The following is a 16,600-nucleotide window of genomic DNA, read 5'->3' as shown; positions in this document are numbered from 1 at the left end:
GTGTGGTGGCTCAGGCTTGTAATCCCAGCACTTAGAGAGGCTGAGGTGGAAGGATCACTTGAGGCCAGGAGTTTGAGCCCAGCCTGGGCAACATAGAAAAACCCTGTCTACAAAAAATAAAAAATTAAAAAAAAAACAAACCATCTCTAGACCCTTAAAACTTGTATAACAAAAAATAATCCAAGTAACAAGGACAAATTTGTTCAAAATTTACAAAAATATTGGTGGAAAAATTTTACATCAGAAACTCAATGGAAGACCATATCTTGTTTTATCTCTAACAATTATAATTTAGAAAAACTATAAGAGTAGAGCAAGCCTTGGGACTCATGCTTCAAGGCATTTAATTATTCATATATGAATTTCATTCAATTATTTCAAAACTTTAAATATGTTTAATAATAGCCTGTAAATCTGGTTGGACTAAGATTTTACCTTGCTAAAAGGCAAATGCTTTAACAGTTTCAAAACAGTTTATGGATTTGTTTTCTACACAAGGGAATACCTTTAATATGCTCTACTGATAAACAACCCAACAAAAACCTTGCAGTACAGGTACAATACTTTTAAATCTATGAATTACACATTATACTGTCATTAAACAGAAACTTCATTGTTCACATCATCAGAAAATTCTGATGATAAAAATGAGTGGTCCTGTTGGATATTGTTAGATAGCTAACTCATGTACACAGTCATATTCCTGACAGATACAAGCTACATTACCAAAAAGGACATCACTGAATATATCCCTCTATAACATACAACCAGAAGTCTGAATATATTAAAAGAGACCAATTGACCAATCTTAAAACTGTGCATAAAGAAAAATATCATGTATTCCTAACCACACAAAAGAATTATTCTTTAAGCTCTAGGACATAGAGTTATGAATACATACTTCCCAGCAGAAATATGCTTAAGATCATACAATCTTGATATCCAGTCCCACTGACTAACCCTGAGACCTACTAAATGGTCTCCAAAAGAGAAAGTCTTTCCTCCTCCTAAGACTCTATAAATCATAAAAGAAAATCTGGGACAGAAACTTCTAGTTTTCACCCAGAATATAGAAAACCAGAAAGAACGTTGTTCTCACCTTTACAATGAGAAAGAACTAGGCTAATTTCAACTAATACTTTCTTTTCTGAACCCATCTGTATTAGTTTTCTTTTGCTACCATAACAAATGCTCACAAACTTAACATAAATTTATTTCTGAACTACAGTTCCTGTAGTTCAGAAGTTTGGGCACAGCATGATTCAACTGGGTTTTCTGATTAGGGCTGAAATCAAGGTGTTGGCAGGACTCATTTCTTTCTAGAGGCTTTGCTAAGTACAGGTTAGCAGGGCAGGGTAAAGTCCCTGGAAGCTGCAGGAACTAGAGGGGTGGGGGATCTATGCCCTTTTGCAGCTTCTTTCTCTCTCTGCAGAAACCCCACCAGGTGTTCATAGAAAAGATCAGAAAATAGCCTCAGAAATATTATGGTGCTAACTTGAGAGTGGGGAATAGCAGGCTTGTCCACTTTCAAGCACAGAAACTATTTACCTCAGTCCCTACGTCCTACACAAGATGTTCCAGTTTTCAACCAAAAAATTACAAAGTATATGAAAGGAATAAATAAAAGCTCCCAAGGACAAAGAAGTTACTAGAAAAAGATTTCCCCCATCCCCAATGTGGGTGGGCCTTATTCAATTAGTGAAGGCCTAGAATAAAATAAAAAGAGAATTTCCTCTCTGCCTGACTCTTAGAGCTGGGACACTAGAGTTCTCCTGCCTTTGGACTTAGACTGGAACTACACCATTGGTTCTCTTCAGTCTCCAGGTTATCTATCTATCTATCTATCTATCTATCTATCTATCTATCTATCTATCTATCTATCTATCTATCTATCTATCTATCTCACCATTGGTTCTCTTCAGTCTCCAGGTTATCTATCTATCTATCTATCTATCTATCTATCTATCTATCTATCTATCTATCTATCCATCCATCCATCCATCCATCCATCCATCCATCCATCCATCCATCCATCCATCGATCCATCTTCTATTAGTTCTGTTTATCTGGAAAACTCTGACTAATACAGTGGGAAACAGTGAAAATTCTGAAGAGGGAAATGGCACAGAATTGGCTCAGTCAAGGTAGATGTTTTAACAATTATACAGAGAAAACTTGATCCATATAGTTCATGGTTAAATTTTCAAGGTTTTATCACAAATACATGAAGAATTAACATTGTTTTCTTTAATGTCTTGAGACTCTACTGACCACTTTGCAGCCTGACAGCTAGTCAGTTTTCCTCTAGAAAAATGAACAAGACTTACCATGGTTTCTCAACATCTCACTTTTCCTTCTTCTTTTATAAATCCAGTTTTTTAAAAAAATCTTATTTGACATTTACCGATTTACTTTTTCCATGATATAAGTAAACTTATTTCCATATAATTAACTGCCTCCATGTTTATTCTTTGACAAGAGTGAGTATATTTGACAAAGAAGAGAGGCTGGGCATGGTGGTTGATGCCTGTAATTCCATCAATTTGGGAGGCTGAGGTGGGAGGATCACTTGAGGCCAGGAGTTTGAGTCTAGCCTGAGTAACATACCAAGATGCCATCTCTAAGATTAGCCAAGCATGGAGGTGCATACCTGTAGTCCCAGGTTCAGGAGGCTGAGGCAGGAGGATTGCTTGAGCCTAGGAATTTGAGGCTGCAGTGAGCTATGATTGTGCCATTGCTCTCCAGCCTTGGTGACAGATCAAGACCCTGTCTCTGAATGAATGAATGAATGAATAAATAACAGAAGGTGCCAAAAGACTGAACCTGGAGCATCCACTATTTAGAGGTGAGGAAACAGGTCACTGAGGATGTCAGTGAGGTTGGAGGAAATTAGGAGAAGGCAGTACCCTGAAAACCAAGAAAAAGTTTATAGAAGGAGCAGTGACAACTGTCAAATGCTATCTAGTGGTTCAGTAAGAGCAGTGTTGTGACTTGACCACAGATTGGGCAACTTGGAAGTCACTGGTTATCTTCACAAACATGGTTTCAGTGACTGGTGGGAACAAAAGCCTACTTGAAGTGGGATGAGGAGGAAATAGAGGAGAGGATACAAGAACTGTTTTGGGTGTTGCTGTAAAGAGGATCATAGAAATGAGATGTAGCTGGAGAGAAAGGGGAGGGAAGAAGTGACAGTTTACATTTAAAAAAAAATTTAATTTTTGGAACAGAATAGACAATACCTTCAGATGTTTAAAAATTACATATACAAAAAGTTTCCCTCCCATTCCTGGTTCAGGTTTACGCTGCAAAGATAACTGTCTTTGTATATGCTTCAATGCTTTCTTTTTGCATATACAAAAATTTGTCCCCACTTTTTATGCAAAAGACATGATAATACTTTTCTCTACCTTGCTTTTTAAAAATTTTAAACAGAACAATATATTCATGCAAGTATACCTATAGGATGAACCCAGAAGTGGAATTACTGGATTAAAGGGTATGTATTTTTGTAATACTGATAGATATTTCTCAAATGCCATCCATAAGAGTTGAATCAATTTACACTCCCACCAGCAATTTCTTTCTCCACAGTCTCACTATTATCAAATTTTTGGATCTTTATTAATCTGAAAGGTGGGAAAACCTTAGGATTTATTTTTATTTTTTTGAGACAGAGTCTCACTGTGTTGTCCAGGCTAGAGTGCCATGGTGTCAGCCTACCTCACAGCAACCTCAAACTCCTGGGCTCAAGCAATCCTGCTTCAGCTTCCCAAGTAGCTGAGACTACAGGGGTGCACCACCATGCCCAACTAATTTTTTCTATATATTTTTAGTTGTCCAGCTAATTTCTTTCTATTTTTAGTAGACAAGGGGTCTCACTCTTGCCCAAGCTGGTCTCGAACTCCTGAGCTCAAAAGATCTGCCTGCCTTAGCCTCCCAGAGTGCTAGGATTACAGGCATGAGCCACCACGCCCAGCCAGGATTTTTTTTAAAGATGAGAACTATGAAAGCATATTAGTATACCATAGAAAGAAAATTCATTTAACAGGCGCAGATGCAGGTGCTACATTTTGGGATGGAACCAAATGCAAGCTGCTTTTGATTGCCTTCATTTTTTAGGGGAAATAAGAGTTGAGGTCAGTTAAGCCAGAGGAGAGGAGGGAGTGTTGAAAATTTGAGAGAAGAGAGATAAATTACTTCTCTTAAGAAAGTGGGAGAGTAGCCTGAGTATTGAAATGTAGATTTTTGGACAGCACTGAAGGCCCCCTTGAGGATTACAGCCCTAAATTTAAAGTGAATGATGAGGGACAAGGAACCACCATAGATGAGGAAGACTCCTATTTTAGGGAGACTTGAGTAAAAACAAATCATTTATCAAGCATTCATTTAACAAATGTTTATGAGGAATGCAGAGGCATTCTTGTTGACTGCCATTTGTGTCACTTAAAGCAGATTAAGAGCATATTCTTATCTACTCTTCACACAAAGCTAATTAAGTTATTGACTTTGCAAACAAAAATATAAAGTCACCATGGGAGCTCTTTAAATAAATTGTTCTTAAAATGAGGGGGGAGTGTTTTCTAACTCCTTTAATAGCCTCAACAAACAGCTTCTCAGAAAAATATGCACATATACAAATTTGCAGACAATTTCAGGTTGTCCTAGAACCACAAATTAAGAAACCTTCCCCCAAATTAAGAGCCCTATTTTAAACAGTGTGTCGTTCTAGAATATTTTATATGGTTCAATTTGCACAAACCTTTTAATGAGCAACTTTATGGTTGCGTATTGGACACCCAGCAAGGGCTTCGAATTTAAAATCATTTTAAGTTTTGAAAAAGTGGCAAAAATAGACGATAAAGTATGTCTCAGGAAAAAATAAAAGTTGCAAAAGTAGGATAGCGTTCCCCTATTATACTCTTCATTAAGAATCGCCAAAGGTTAACATCTTACATAATGGTAATACAATTGCCAAAACTGTTGATACAATACCATTCGTTAATATTGGTTAAGAGATTTTTCTCAAATTTCGTCAGCTGTCCCATTCATGTCCTTTTTCTGTGCCAGTATCCAAATCAGGATTTCACATTGCCTTTAGATGTAATGGACCTGGCTTTTTTTTTTTTTTTCCTTAAAGAGATGGAGTCTCGCGTAGGCTGGAGTGCAGTGGCCATTCACGGAGCGATCTCACTACTGATCAGCATGGAGTTCCAGAGTTTTGACCTGCTCGGTTTCTGATCTGGGCTGGTTCATCCCTCCTCAGGCAACTTGGTGGGCCCCTGCTCTGCGGAGGTCACCACACTGACGTCCAACTTAGTGCGGACAACCCGTGCACATAGCGCACTAAAGCCTAGAACTCTGGGGCTCAAGCTATCCTCACACCTCAGTCTCCCCAGTAGTTGGATTACAGGCGCGCGCCACTACGCTCGGCTTTTATATTCTTTTTAAAAATTGTAATGCAAGCCACGTGCTTAAAGGATGTGTGTTCTTGGGCAAATTACTTAACGTTTCCGAGTCAGTTTTCCATCTTAATAGACGTGATATGATGGAGAACCAATAAAAAAAACACGTTTGGAATGACTTTGGAAGTTTGGAAATAAATAAATTTTTCTTATTGGTTGAAACTGGGCATACATAGCTCACTTTTTCGTCGCCTAAACCAAAACAAAACAAAACAAAAAGAAGCGTATTAATGTTGTCGAGGTGTTTTGTCCCAAAGTAGGACCTGTAGCTCCTCCCACTTCCGCCGTGAGAAGCCGCTTCGAATTGGACAGCGGGTGTCCGCCATGACTCAGGAAGCCTGCCTGATTGGTCCGCGCAGTCGGGACTCCGGCGGCTTTTCTCTGTAGCTCTCAGGGCGCTGGTCCACTTCTCTTCCTCTAAGTAAGCGCTCCCTTCCTTCTGGTGCCCGGAGCTGCTAGCCTAAAGGGATCCAGACCGAGCTAGGCCGGGTAACTGCATTGGGGTCAGCCGGGAAGAAGCGGCAGCCATGGACCACTGGTGGGAGGGTGGTTGGTTAGCCTGGGTAGTAAAACTGCCTTATCTCCGTGCCTACTTCACGCGCACGGTCTAAGCGATTTCTGTGACTCGCCTCCTGCGTTGGTCCCACCTTCCCCGGGCTGCCCCTGGCTCCCCCAAAGGCTCCATGGCCCCCTCCGACACCCTTCCGGGGGCCCCGCCTTCACCGCCCACGTCTCCCCACGTCCGCGGCCCCGCCCCCTCTGCGCCCCTCTCCAAGGTCCCCGCCCTCGCGAGCGCACCTCTTTCCGTTCTCTTCGTCACCTGTGCGCCCACTTTGGCCCATGTCTGGCACCTCCAAGTTTGATTCTGCCCCTCCCTGGTACTTCTACCTTTCTTTCAATTAGCCCTGCCTCCTTTGCACCCCTCTCCCTATCTGACCGCTGTGGCCCGGATTCTCCCTCTGGTCCAGGCTGTCTATATGTGAGTTTAGCAAATTGTGCAGGGACGTTGTGCTAGGCATTGGGCATGAAGATAAGCTGTTGGAGGTCCCTGCTTTCAAGAGCTCCCTGTCCCATGGGAGAGAATCATTTTGGAATGGAGTATAACAGGCCCAGTGATAAGTCTTTAATAAAGGTAGCATAGTGTTGGGGTTGGGATGCTTAGAGGAAGGAGTACTAGAGGGTTTTTTGTTTTTTGTTTTGCTATTACTGCTGGATTCTCAAGCAGGCTTGTGGGGCTAAGCTCCACCTTTTCTCCAAAATGTCCCTGGCTGCTTCTGATGCAAAAGCCTGGCCCTCACCATGGTCTTTTAAAAACTTGAGAATTATTAAAAATCTTAGTATGGGGTATGGGCCGTTTTTTTTAACCAATCAGAATTAGTAGGGCTTAAGAGACCATCCATCCAATCCCTCACCGTGTTGACTGGGATATTGAAGGCAAAAGATGAGTGATTGCCTAGACTAGCAAGTGACTGAACTCATACTCTCCATGATTCTTTTTAGAGTTTTTCCTGAGGATTCTTACCCAATTTTTCAATTACCCAACAGTATTAGTTGATAGGAAAACTAAAAGTAAGCATGGATAAAACCACTAGTCAGTAAAATAGACCCTGAGCCAGTGCATCAGTACAAGTACATGTTATTCAGAAGACAGTAATTCATACCTCAGGTTCTTGGAGTCAGGCATCCCTGGGGTCTGGTCCCAGCTTTACTATTTACTGTAAAGTTTGGCAAAGAAAATTCCTTTAAGCTTCAGTTTTATTTTTTATAAAAAGAGCATGGTAAACCCCAATACACAGGGTTATTGTAGAGATTTGTTGAGATTCTGTTTATGAAGACAAATCAGTTTTAGGGTCCTGTACATTGTAGGATCTCAGCACAAATGAGCCTCCTATGCTTCAGATTCATGTCTGTCTAGCTCAAGTCAGCAAAGAGCCTGGTTTGTTGCCCTCTTCCAGACACCATGACTACCCTGGATGATAAGTTGCTTGGGGAGAAACTGCAGTACTACTACAGCAGCAGTGAGGATGAGGACAGTGACCACGAGGACAAAGACCGAGGCAGGGGTGCTCCAGCCAGCAGTTCCATGCATGCAGAGGCTGAGCTGGCAGGCGAAGGCATCTCAGTTAACACAGGTATTGGAAAACCCTGAGCTGTGCTTTAAAAAATCTTCATTAAACATGAATTAATTAGAAGTTTCCTGATCACTTCTAACTCCAGTCCCACTTCCAGAGATATCATTTCATTGTGTATGCTTCTAGGCTTTTTATTGCACAATACAAATGTGTCTGCATAACAGCATGGTAATGAACACAGGCTGGCCTCGGTTTTAATCCTGCTTTTCAAGTTAGTAGTTGTTCGATATCCCATAAATCATAGGTGTCAGTATTTGGTAGTATAACTTCCTATAAATAGCATATTTATACTTTAATACTTTCCAAAACACCAATTTATAGTTTAATTGATACTTCTTTGTATGCTTGTCTTCCTACTGTGTTATCAAACTTGTTGACCTTTGCCATCCTGATGGATGACAGATAGTAACTCATTGTAGTTTTATTTCCCATCTTTTCTTTTTAACAGGTAGATTGAACCTCTTTTGATTATATACCCACACATACACACACACACACACACACACACACATATATATATATATTTATTATTATTTTTTTTTCTTTTTCCTTTTTAGAGACAGGGTCATAATCATCACCTAGGCTGGAGTGCAGTGCTGCGATCATAGCTCACTGTAGCCTTAACTCCAGGGCTCAAACAGTCCTCCCGCCTCAGCCTCCTGTGTAGCTGGAACTGCAGGCACGTGCCCCCATGCCTGCCTAATTTTATTTTTTTGTAGAGTAGGGTCTCACTATGTTTGGATAGGGTAGTTTTCTGGCCTCAGGCAGTCCTTCTGCCCGGGCCTCCCAAAGTGCTGAGATTACAGGTATGAGCCACTGTTCTTGGTTTCTCTTAATAATTATAAGAGATATTTTTATATCCTTTGCTCATTTTTAAAATTGGGTGGTTGGTCTTTTTCTTCTTGGGGAGCCATATATTAAGGAAATTTGTGGTATACTTTGTAAATATTTCTTTCACTTTGTTGTTGTTTTTTGACTTTCCATGTTCTTATCCTGGCATAAAATTTTTATTTTTATGTACTTAAAAGTGTTATTTTATAGTTTTTTACTTAAAAGACCTTTCTTCACACCACTTTATAAAATACCTCACTTTGCTTTATAAAAAGATTCTCCCATACTTTTTCCTTAGTATTTTTATAATTTAATTTTTTTACACTTAAATATTGATTCATTTGGGATTCATTTTGGTGTAAGGTGTGCAGTAAGGCTCTGGCTTTTTTCATAGTACTACTTAGTTGTTTCACCATCATTTATTGAATATGCTATCTTTTATTTTGAAAATAATTTTATCATGTACTGTATTTCTGTTTATGTTGGGTCTTTAGCTGTACTTTGTAGTATCTTCCATTGATTTGTCTTTAACTGGGTTATGTCTCACAATTTTAAAATATTTTAGTATCTGGTAGGGCTAGACCCCGTTCATTGCTCTGCTGTGCCATTTTTTCTTAACTTTTGCTTTGTTATTTTTTCCAAAGCAAATATGTGTATTCATACATATTGGGAATGCATTAAATATATAAATTAATTTAGGGATAATTGGCACCTTGTAATATTGAGTATTTCTATTCAGGAACATGATATTACTTTTCCATTTATTGAAGTCTTTTCTAAGTGTTTCTTGGTAGCATTTTAAAGTTTTCTTTATATAGATTTTTATATATTTTTCCTGTGGTAACAGATGACCCCAAAACATGCTTGTGACAACAAAGGTTTGTTTCTCAATCATATTACATGCAGCCTGTGGGTCAGTGGTGGCTCTGCTTTTGCTTCATATGTTCTCTCATTCCAGGGGCTAGGCTGAAGGAGTAACCCCTGTTTAGGACACAGTTTTCATGGCTGAGCATAGAGAGCAAAAGAGGAGCTGTTGGAAACATACAATAGCTCATAAATCTTTTTTCTCAGACGTGGCATACTTCATGTTTGCTCACAATCCACTGGATAGATCAAGTCATATGGCCAAGCCTAACATCACTGGGCTGGGGATATATGTTGTCATCCCACAGGAGGTACTGCAAGTCACATGACAAGGGACAAGGCTATATAGACCTTTAACAGCATGAAGATTGAGGGGCTGAGGGTAGCTTGAATAACAGAACAATTATACAGCTTGCCACATCTTGCTATAAAAAAATTCAGATAATACAGAAGTATAGAAAGAGAAAAGTAAAAGTTCTCTTTCATCATCCCTTTTATCATACTATGTGGAGACAACCACTGTTTACAGTTTACATATCCTTTGAGCCCTTTTTCTTTGAACATACAAGTGTATAAACAAACATATATGCATATACATGACATAAATACTCATGTACACATACAGTTCATTTTGTAAAAACTGGAGGATCATATCATGATATTGTTCTACATTTTGCTTTTTTTTTTCAAAATCTAATATATTCAGAATGTCTTTCATGGCGGAAAACATAGAGCTGCCTCATTCTTTCTAAGAGTTGCATTATTTTCCTTTGAATAGATAAATAATAATTTATTTAACGTGTCTCCTAATGTTGGGCATTAATTAGCTTGGCCCTTTAATTTTTGGAACTGTGCTGCAGAGCACATCACTGTGTGTGGACCACTGTGTGCAGAGTGCACAGAGCCTCTGTGTTAACTATCCAGTGGATGCAGTAAGCTTCAGATAGATGTGAGCTCCCACCTACAGATTTGAGCTGGTCCACAATTCCTAGCCCATTCTTTTTATTTTATTTTATTTTTTTATTTTTAACTGGGGTACAGTCTGAGAAGAACTCTTCTTGGTCACATCCATGTTCACTCAGGTCCAAAAGGTGTGATCAATGACTGGCGCCGCTTCAAGCAGTTGGAGACAGAGCAAAGGGAGGAGCAGTGCCGGGAGATGGAAAGGCTGATCAAGAAGCTGTCAATGACCTGCAGGTCCCATCTGGATGAAGAGGAGGAGCAACAGAAACAGAAGGACCTCCAGGAGAAGATCAGTGGGAAGGTAATTAGCAGCACTTGGGCTTTTCTCAGAAGCTGCCCTGGCTGCTAAAACTGGGTTAGTGATTTAAAAGGTGGAGGATGTTTGATTTGGCCTCTGAGAAGCTATTCAATGTAGGAGTAATTATAGAGCCTTGTCATAACTCATACACACTTGGGTTTGAATCTCAGCTCTGCCACTAGTGGCTGTGAGAAAATCTCTTCCCTTCTGAGTTTGGTTTTTCATTGGTTAAATGAGGTCAGTATCATCCCCACCTGGGCTGCATGGGTAAAGTGTCGATCACAGTGCCTGGACCATTGAAAGTGCTCAGTAAATTTTAGTTTCCCTTCTTTTATTGAGATTTTACCTTGGGCCAGAAATAACCTTTGTGGGTGATGGTATTCCCTATTTTACAGATGATGAAAACAATGCTTAGAGAGCATTAGAGACTTGTTCAGGTCATGCAACTGGTAAATGCTAGCAGAAGCTAGGATTCTGATCCAAATTTTCCTGTTCTTTCCATGATGTTGCTTTGTTTCATCTGAAGCCTGTTCATGAGAATTTATTCTAATGAGGCCTTATAATAGAAGCAAACACACTCTGGAAGATACTTGGAACTAGGTCCCTGATACCCTCCTATCTGTCTTATCAGTATTAAAAGGGATTCTGTATTTTTCCCTGTACCCTCTGACCATAGATGAATGTCTAGGAGTGCCTGAGATCATTAAGCTATGGCCCAAAGGTAAAATACCAGACAGAAGCAGGGAGCAGATAAGAGGATTAAGCTAGGAGTCATTCAGCTTGACCAGGAGGATGATTTCAGGTCATTAAACACAGGCAAAGACTGTAATAGGTTAGAAAGAGCCACTCTGGTAGGCTGAGATAGAGTGGAGAGCTACGAGATGGGAAGAAAATTGGCAATAAGTAAACAATGAACTCATAATGCTCATGGTATGGTAACAGCATCTGTTCTGATCTAGCGTGGTCTCCAACCGCCTGACCACTAATCTATACAAGATTAGGCAGAGCTAGAGTTTATGTATTAGGGGCACCGGAGAAGGTAGACCCTTCTGTAACTTAAACTGCTGCAGGGTATTGTGTCCCCTGCTCACAGCTGCTTCCTTATTACTGAGGTGAGAGACCAGAATGAGGCAATATCACACAACCACGTGGGTCAGTCTTGAGAGAGTCTGTCTGTGTCCTGCCGATTTATATGCAGTAGAACAAAACTGGTAACTGTCTCAATACTAGAATTAGGGGAGTGGTTAAGCAAATATAATGCACTATATATAATTTTATAAAAATATTTGGAAACATGAGGAAATACTTATGCTAACTTATACAAGCTGGCTATAGCTTAGTTAGTATACCCATGGCTACTGCTATAAAAGCAAAACTGTTTCAGCATGTGACTGGTAAAGAAAAGAAAAATTATAGAGTGCATGGGACTGTGAGTGTTGTCTGTGTATATGTGTATGTGTGTTGAGGGGTTGTGCAGGGCAGGGATTATGGGTGTTCTTTTTAAAAATTCCTTAATGTCCTATTGTCTTTTCAATGAAAACAAAACGGTTGATAAAATAATTAATCCATTGTCAAGATTGACAAAAAGAAAAAAGTTCATGAAGTCATATCTGGTGCTGCCTATTTGGATCGAGAAGTAATAAGATATTATAGCTTAAAACCTTGGTTTTTAAAATCTGGTTTGAGCTCTCTTTGCCCTTCTTTTTGCTTGTCCTGCTTCAATAGTGGGTCCAATCATCACCTGTGGCATATGTACCATGCTCTATAAACCTATATCTTGTTCTTGCTTTATAATCCTATCCTCCTCTCTTCAGTAAATCTCATTTTCCTGCTTGCCTAAAAAAAAAATTAAATAAAATCTGGTTTGAGCCCTGGTCTTATGCTTATTACCTGGGTGAACTTACACAAATAATATCAAGTCTTGGAACCTCATTCATAAAATGAGGATAATGAAAGTCCTTTCTGAATGTGGTTGTCATAAGAATTCAGTGAGATATAATGCATATAGAGCATTCAGCATGGTGCCTTGTATATGATAAGCATGTGGGACCTGTTAACTATTATCCTGAGTGTTCAGTTTTGTGTATTTATGCTCACTTGCTGGTCCGCCTGCAGATGACTCTGAAGGAGTTTGCCATGATGAATGAGGACCAAGATGACGAAGAGTTTCTGCAGCAGTACCGGAAGCAGAGAATGGAAGAAATGCGGCAGCAGCTTCACAAGGGGCCCCAATTTAAGCAGGTTTTTGAGATTCCCAGTGGAGAAGGGTTTTTAGACATGATTGATAAAGAACAGAAAAGCACTCTCATCATGGTCCATATTTATGAGGACGGCATTCCAGGGACTGAAGCCATGAACGGTTGCATGATCTGCCTTGCTGCGGAGTACCCGGCTGTCAAATTCTGCCGAGTGAAGAGCTCAGTTATTGGGGCCAGCAGTCGGTTCACCAGGAATGCCCTTCCTGCCCTGCTGATCTATAAGGGGGGTGAATTGATTGGCAATTTTGTTCGTGTCACTGATCAGCTAGGGGAGGATTTCTTTGCTGTGGACCTCGAAGCTTTTCTCCAGGAATTTGGATTACTCCCAGAAAAAGAAGTCTTGGTGCTGACATCTGTGCGTAACTCTGCCACCTGTCACAGTGAGGATAGCGATCTGGAAATAGATTGAACTGATAGTCTAGTTGCATAGATTTTTCAGTTTGGGCTGGAAGGCACATGTTCTTGTTTATTTTTGTTCCTTTGTCTTCTGGCTTTTTTAGCTGTCCTTTGTAGTCCTTTTTATTATGTGTAAAATCAAGAAATTCTTAGATCAAATCAGAATGCTGAATTACCTTGTGGCTAGCAATAAAGTGACATAAAATTGTATAAACAGGAAGCCAGGCTTTTGAACTGTTTACTTAAGATTTTCTGGCGTGACATCTCTGTTATTGTTTCCAGTCAATATGTACACAGCATTCTAAAGACAGTGTCCTGGAAATTGTCTTCAGATGATCTCAGAGGTCTCTGCCAAGTCTAAGAGTATAATTCTCTAGTTAGTATGTTATTTGCAACGTAAATAGTGCATTTCCTTAATCAAATGATTGTAAATTGTATTTACTTATAATCAGATCCATAGTCCTAGAAGGCAGTTAAATTCTTTTCCCTAGACCCTTTTCTCCATCAGGGTCTTGTTTAAAGGTTTATGGATGATGTGTGTTTCCCCTGTCGGGTGAGGTGGCCTCTTCTGCTGCATTCCCTGTCCCACTCCAGCGTTACCAAGTCTGGAACAAGAGGAAGGGTAGATGCTGACTGCCCTCGTGGTTGCTGAGGGACAAGTGTTTTATGGACTTAAACATTAGAGCTGGGGTGGAGCAGTAAAGCATGTAAAGGAGATCATCTTTCAATAAGATGCCCCTACTTGTCTTTTTGTCTATCTCTCTTTTATTTAACAAGGTAATTTTATGTTGAATCTAGTTTTTTTTAAAAACTTTTTTTTTTTTTTTACATATTGGAAAAATAATTCATATTCAGTAGAGGAAAATTGGCCAAAATACTGAAGCAAAAATAAGAAGAAAAAGTCTCTAATCTACCACCTAGACGAGTAAAACACTATTATATTAATGTTTTGGTACATATCCTGCCAAGGTGTTTTCTATGTATACGTAGAACATTTTGTTTGTTTAATTTTAAACAAAGCAATGGGATCATTCTGAACATACTGTTTTATAGTATGGTCAGCTAGTAGAATATCAGACTTTTTTTCATGTTATTAAATATTCTTCTACAACATTGTTTTTAGTGGCTATTAATATTCCATTGTATAGATGTGCTATAATTTCACTGGTGGCTGTCTCTTAGAAAGAACAAACACTTTTTTTTTTTTTTTTTTTTTTTTTTTGAGAGACAGTCTCACTCTGTTGCCTGGGCTAGAGTGCCGCAGTGTCAGCCTAGCTCACAGCAACCTCAAACTCTTGGGCCCAAGCAGTCCTCCTGCCTCAGCCTTCCAGTAGCTGGGACTACAGGCATGCACCACCATGCCTGGCTGATTTTTTCTATATGTATATATTTTTTAGTTATCCAGCTAATTTCTTTCTATTTTTTTAGTAGAGACTGGGTCTCACTCTTGCTCAGGCTGGTCTCAAACTCCTGAGCTTAAATGATCTGCCTGCCTCGGCCTCCCAGAGTGCTAGTTTATAGGCGTGAGCCACTGCGCCCAGCCCAAACACTTTTTTTTATTACGGAATGAACAGATGTTCATTGTAGAAAATGTAATAAAAATTGTTAAGCTAAAAAGAGATTTAAAAAGCCATATAATTCTACCAACCAAAATTAATCCCTGTTATATTTACAGGCATCTTTCTAGTCTTTTCCTGTGTATTTATAATGATTGGCATTTGAGTTTTTTCCTTTTGCTTTTTATTTTAAAAATGTATATTCTAGGGTCAGGGAAAATGTAATCTGGAATTAAGTATTAGCTTCAAAACTCACAGTTTTGATTTTCCTGGCTCTTTAGGATTTGACTAATTGTAGAGAAGAGTTTTGAAAGTATCTGTTGTATTTAATCAACAAAACAGAAGTGCATGGTTGTTTTTGACTAAGAAAGCTCATTGTAGAAAGTGTGAAAGGTACAGAAAATTATTAGAAGTGAGAGAACTGTTGTCAATGCTCTCATTTATTTCCTTCTAGTCTTTTTAAAATAGTTTTAATACATTGAGTGCTTATTGAATTTAGTTTTGTGCTTTGCCTTATTTAATATTATTATATCATAAATACTTAGACATGTTTTAAAAATTTTAAATAACTTTCAGTGGCTACATGATATTCCATCATTTGGGTATACCATGTCTGGGGAATGGTCACACTTTAAGCTTAGACTTCAGGGGGTGGGGGGCAAGGCCATTATCCATAACCATAAAATTTGTACCCCCATAATATGCTGAAATAAAAAAAATAGTATCTTAATATTGGCTCTTTAGAGTCCCAGTTTTTTGTTAAAACACTTAACATCTTTATGTTTTGGGCTATATTTTGGATCATTGTCATAGATTTCTAGAAGAGGAATTACTAGGCAATGGACAGGGACATTTAAAAATAGCCTTTACAGACCATCTTCTCTTCTTGTTGGTATGAACATATATTGTGCACTCACACATAGCGCCTTGATTTGCCTTTCAAGAACAGAAGTTCTAAAATAAAGGGAACAGACATGTAATGGGGAAATCTGAAAATGTTAAATCTTTAACTCGGGTGAAGTGGAAACAACCTGGGCTTTGGAGTGAGGCAGATCTGGGTTCAAATCCTGTCTCTGTCACTCACTAGTAGTGTAGCCTCTGGTGAGGCACCAAGCTTTCCAGAGGCTCAGTTTCTTCATCTTTACGATGGGAACAAAAATACTTTTTTGTAGAGTTCCGTGATGGTGGTTTTTGCATGTGGTCCCCTGAGCAGCAACAGCAGTAGTGGCAGCCTCAGCATCACCTGGGATCTTGTTAGAAATGCCTGTTCTCTGGCTTTACAACCCAGCCCTACTGAATCAGGGATTCTGGGAGTAGCTGGGCAAACTGTTTTTATGCGCTCTGTAGGTAATTCTGAGGCCTGTTCAAGTTTGAGAATCACTAACTTTTGGATGAAGGTGAGTGACTACATCTGTCACAGAACAAATGCTCATTGCACTTCCTTCTTTTTTTTTTTTTTTTTTTTTTTTTTTGAGACAGAGTCTCGCTTTGTTGCCTAGGTTAGAGTGAGTGCCGTGGCGTCAGCCTAGCTCACAGCAACCTCAAACTCCTGGGCTCAAGCAATCCTCCTGCCTCAGCCTCCCAAGTGGCTGGGACTACAGGCATGCGCCACCATGCCCGGCTAATTTTTTCTATATATATTAGTTGGCCAATTAATTTCTTTCTATTTATAGTAGAGACGGGGTCTCGCTCTTGCTCAGGCTGGTTTCGAACTCCTGACCTCGAGCAATCCGCCCGCCTCGGCCTCCCAGAGAGCTAGGATTACAGGCGTGAGCCACTGCGCCCGGCCTGCACTTCCTTCTTATTTTAAGAGTAAGAGAAGGAAGGAGTTGAAATGACA

At 39.6% G+C, this 16,600-nt stretch overlaps 1 protein-coding gene across 2 annotated transcripts; it reads left to right on the top strand.

The window, feature by feature from the left end:
* The first annotated feature begins 5,629 nt into the window (after window positions 1–5,629).
* Window positions 5,630–15,490, top strand: PDCL (phosducin like). 2 transcript variants are annotated; one of them, XM_012771808.3, is made up of 4 exons: window positions 5,630–5,951; window positions 7,418–7,594; window positions 10,372–10,553; window positions 12,666–15,490. In XM_012771808.3, exons 2-4 carry the CDS (start codon window positions 7,423–7,425, stop codon window positions 13,215–13,217), a joined length of 906 nt encoding a protein of 301 aa, XP_012627262.1. In that variant the 5' UTR covers window positions 5,630–5,951; window positions 7,418–7,422; the 3' UTR covers window positions 13,218–15,490. The 2 variants fall into 2 exon arrangements, with proteins under 2 accessions (XP_012627262.1, XP_012627263.1); XM_012771809.3 differs by having other exon boundaries at window positions 5,631–5,883.
* Window positions 15,491–16,600: the final 1,110 nt, after the last annotated feature.

Source organism: Microcebus murinus, chromosome 12 (genome assembly GCF_040939455.1).
Source record: "Microcebus murinus isolate Inina chromosome 12, M.murinus_Inina_mat1.0, whole genome shotgun sequence".
Lineage (NCBI taxonomy): Eukaryota > Metazoa > Chordata > Mammalia > Primates > Cheirogaleidae > Microcebus > Microcebus murinus.
Note: the sequence above shows the minus strand (reverse complement) of the source record. Positions and strands in the feature narration are given on the sequence as shown.

Bases quoted from the DNA above. Each gene is read 5' to 3' on its own strand.
- PDCL (XM_012771808.3), top strand. From the start codon at position 7,423: ATGACTACCCTGGATGATAAGTTGCTTGGGGAGAAACTGCAGTACTAC. The intron at 7,595-10,371 runs GTATTGGAAAAC...ATGTTCACTCAG, and splicing joins AGGCATCTCAGTTAACACAG to GTCCAAAAGGTGTGATCAAT. The intron at 10,554-12,665 runs GTAATTAGCAGC...GTCCGCCTGCAG, and splicing joins AGGAGAAGATCAGTGGGAAG to ATGACTCTGAAGGAGTTTGC.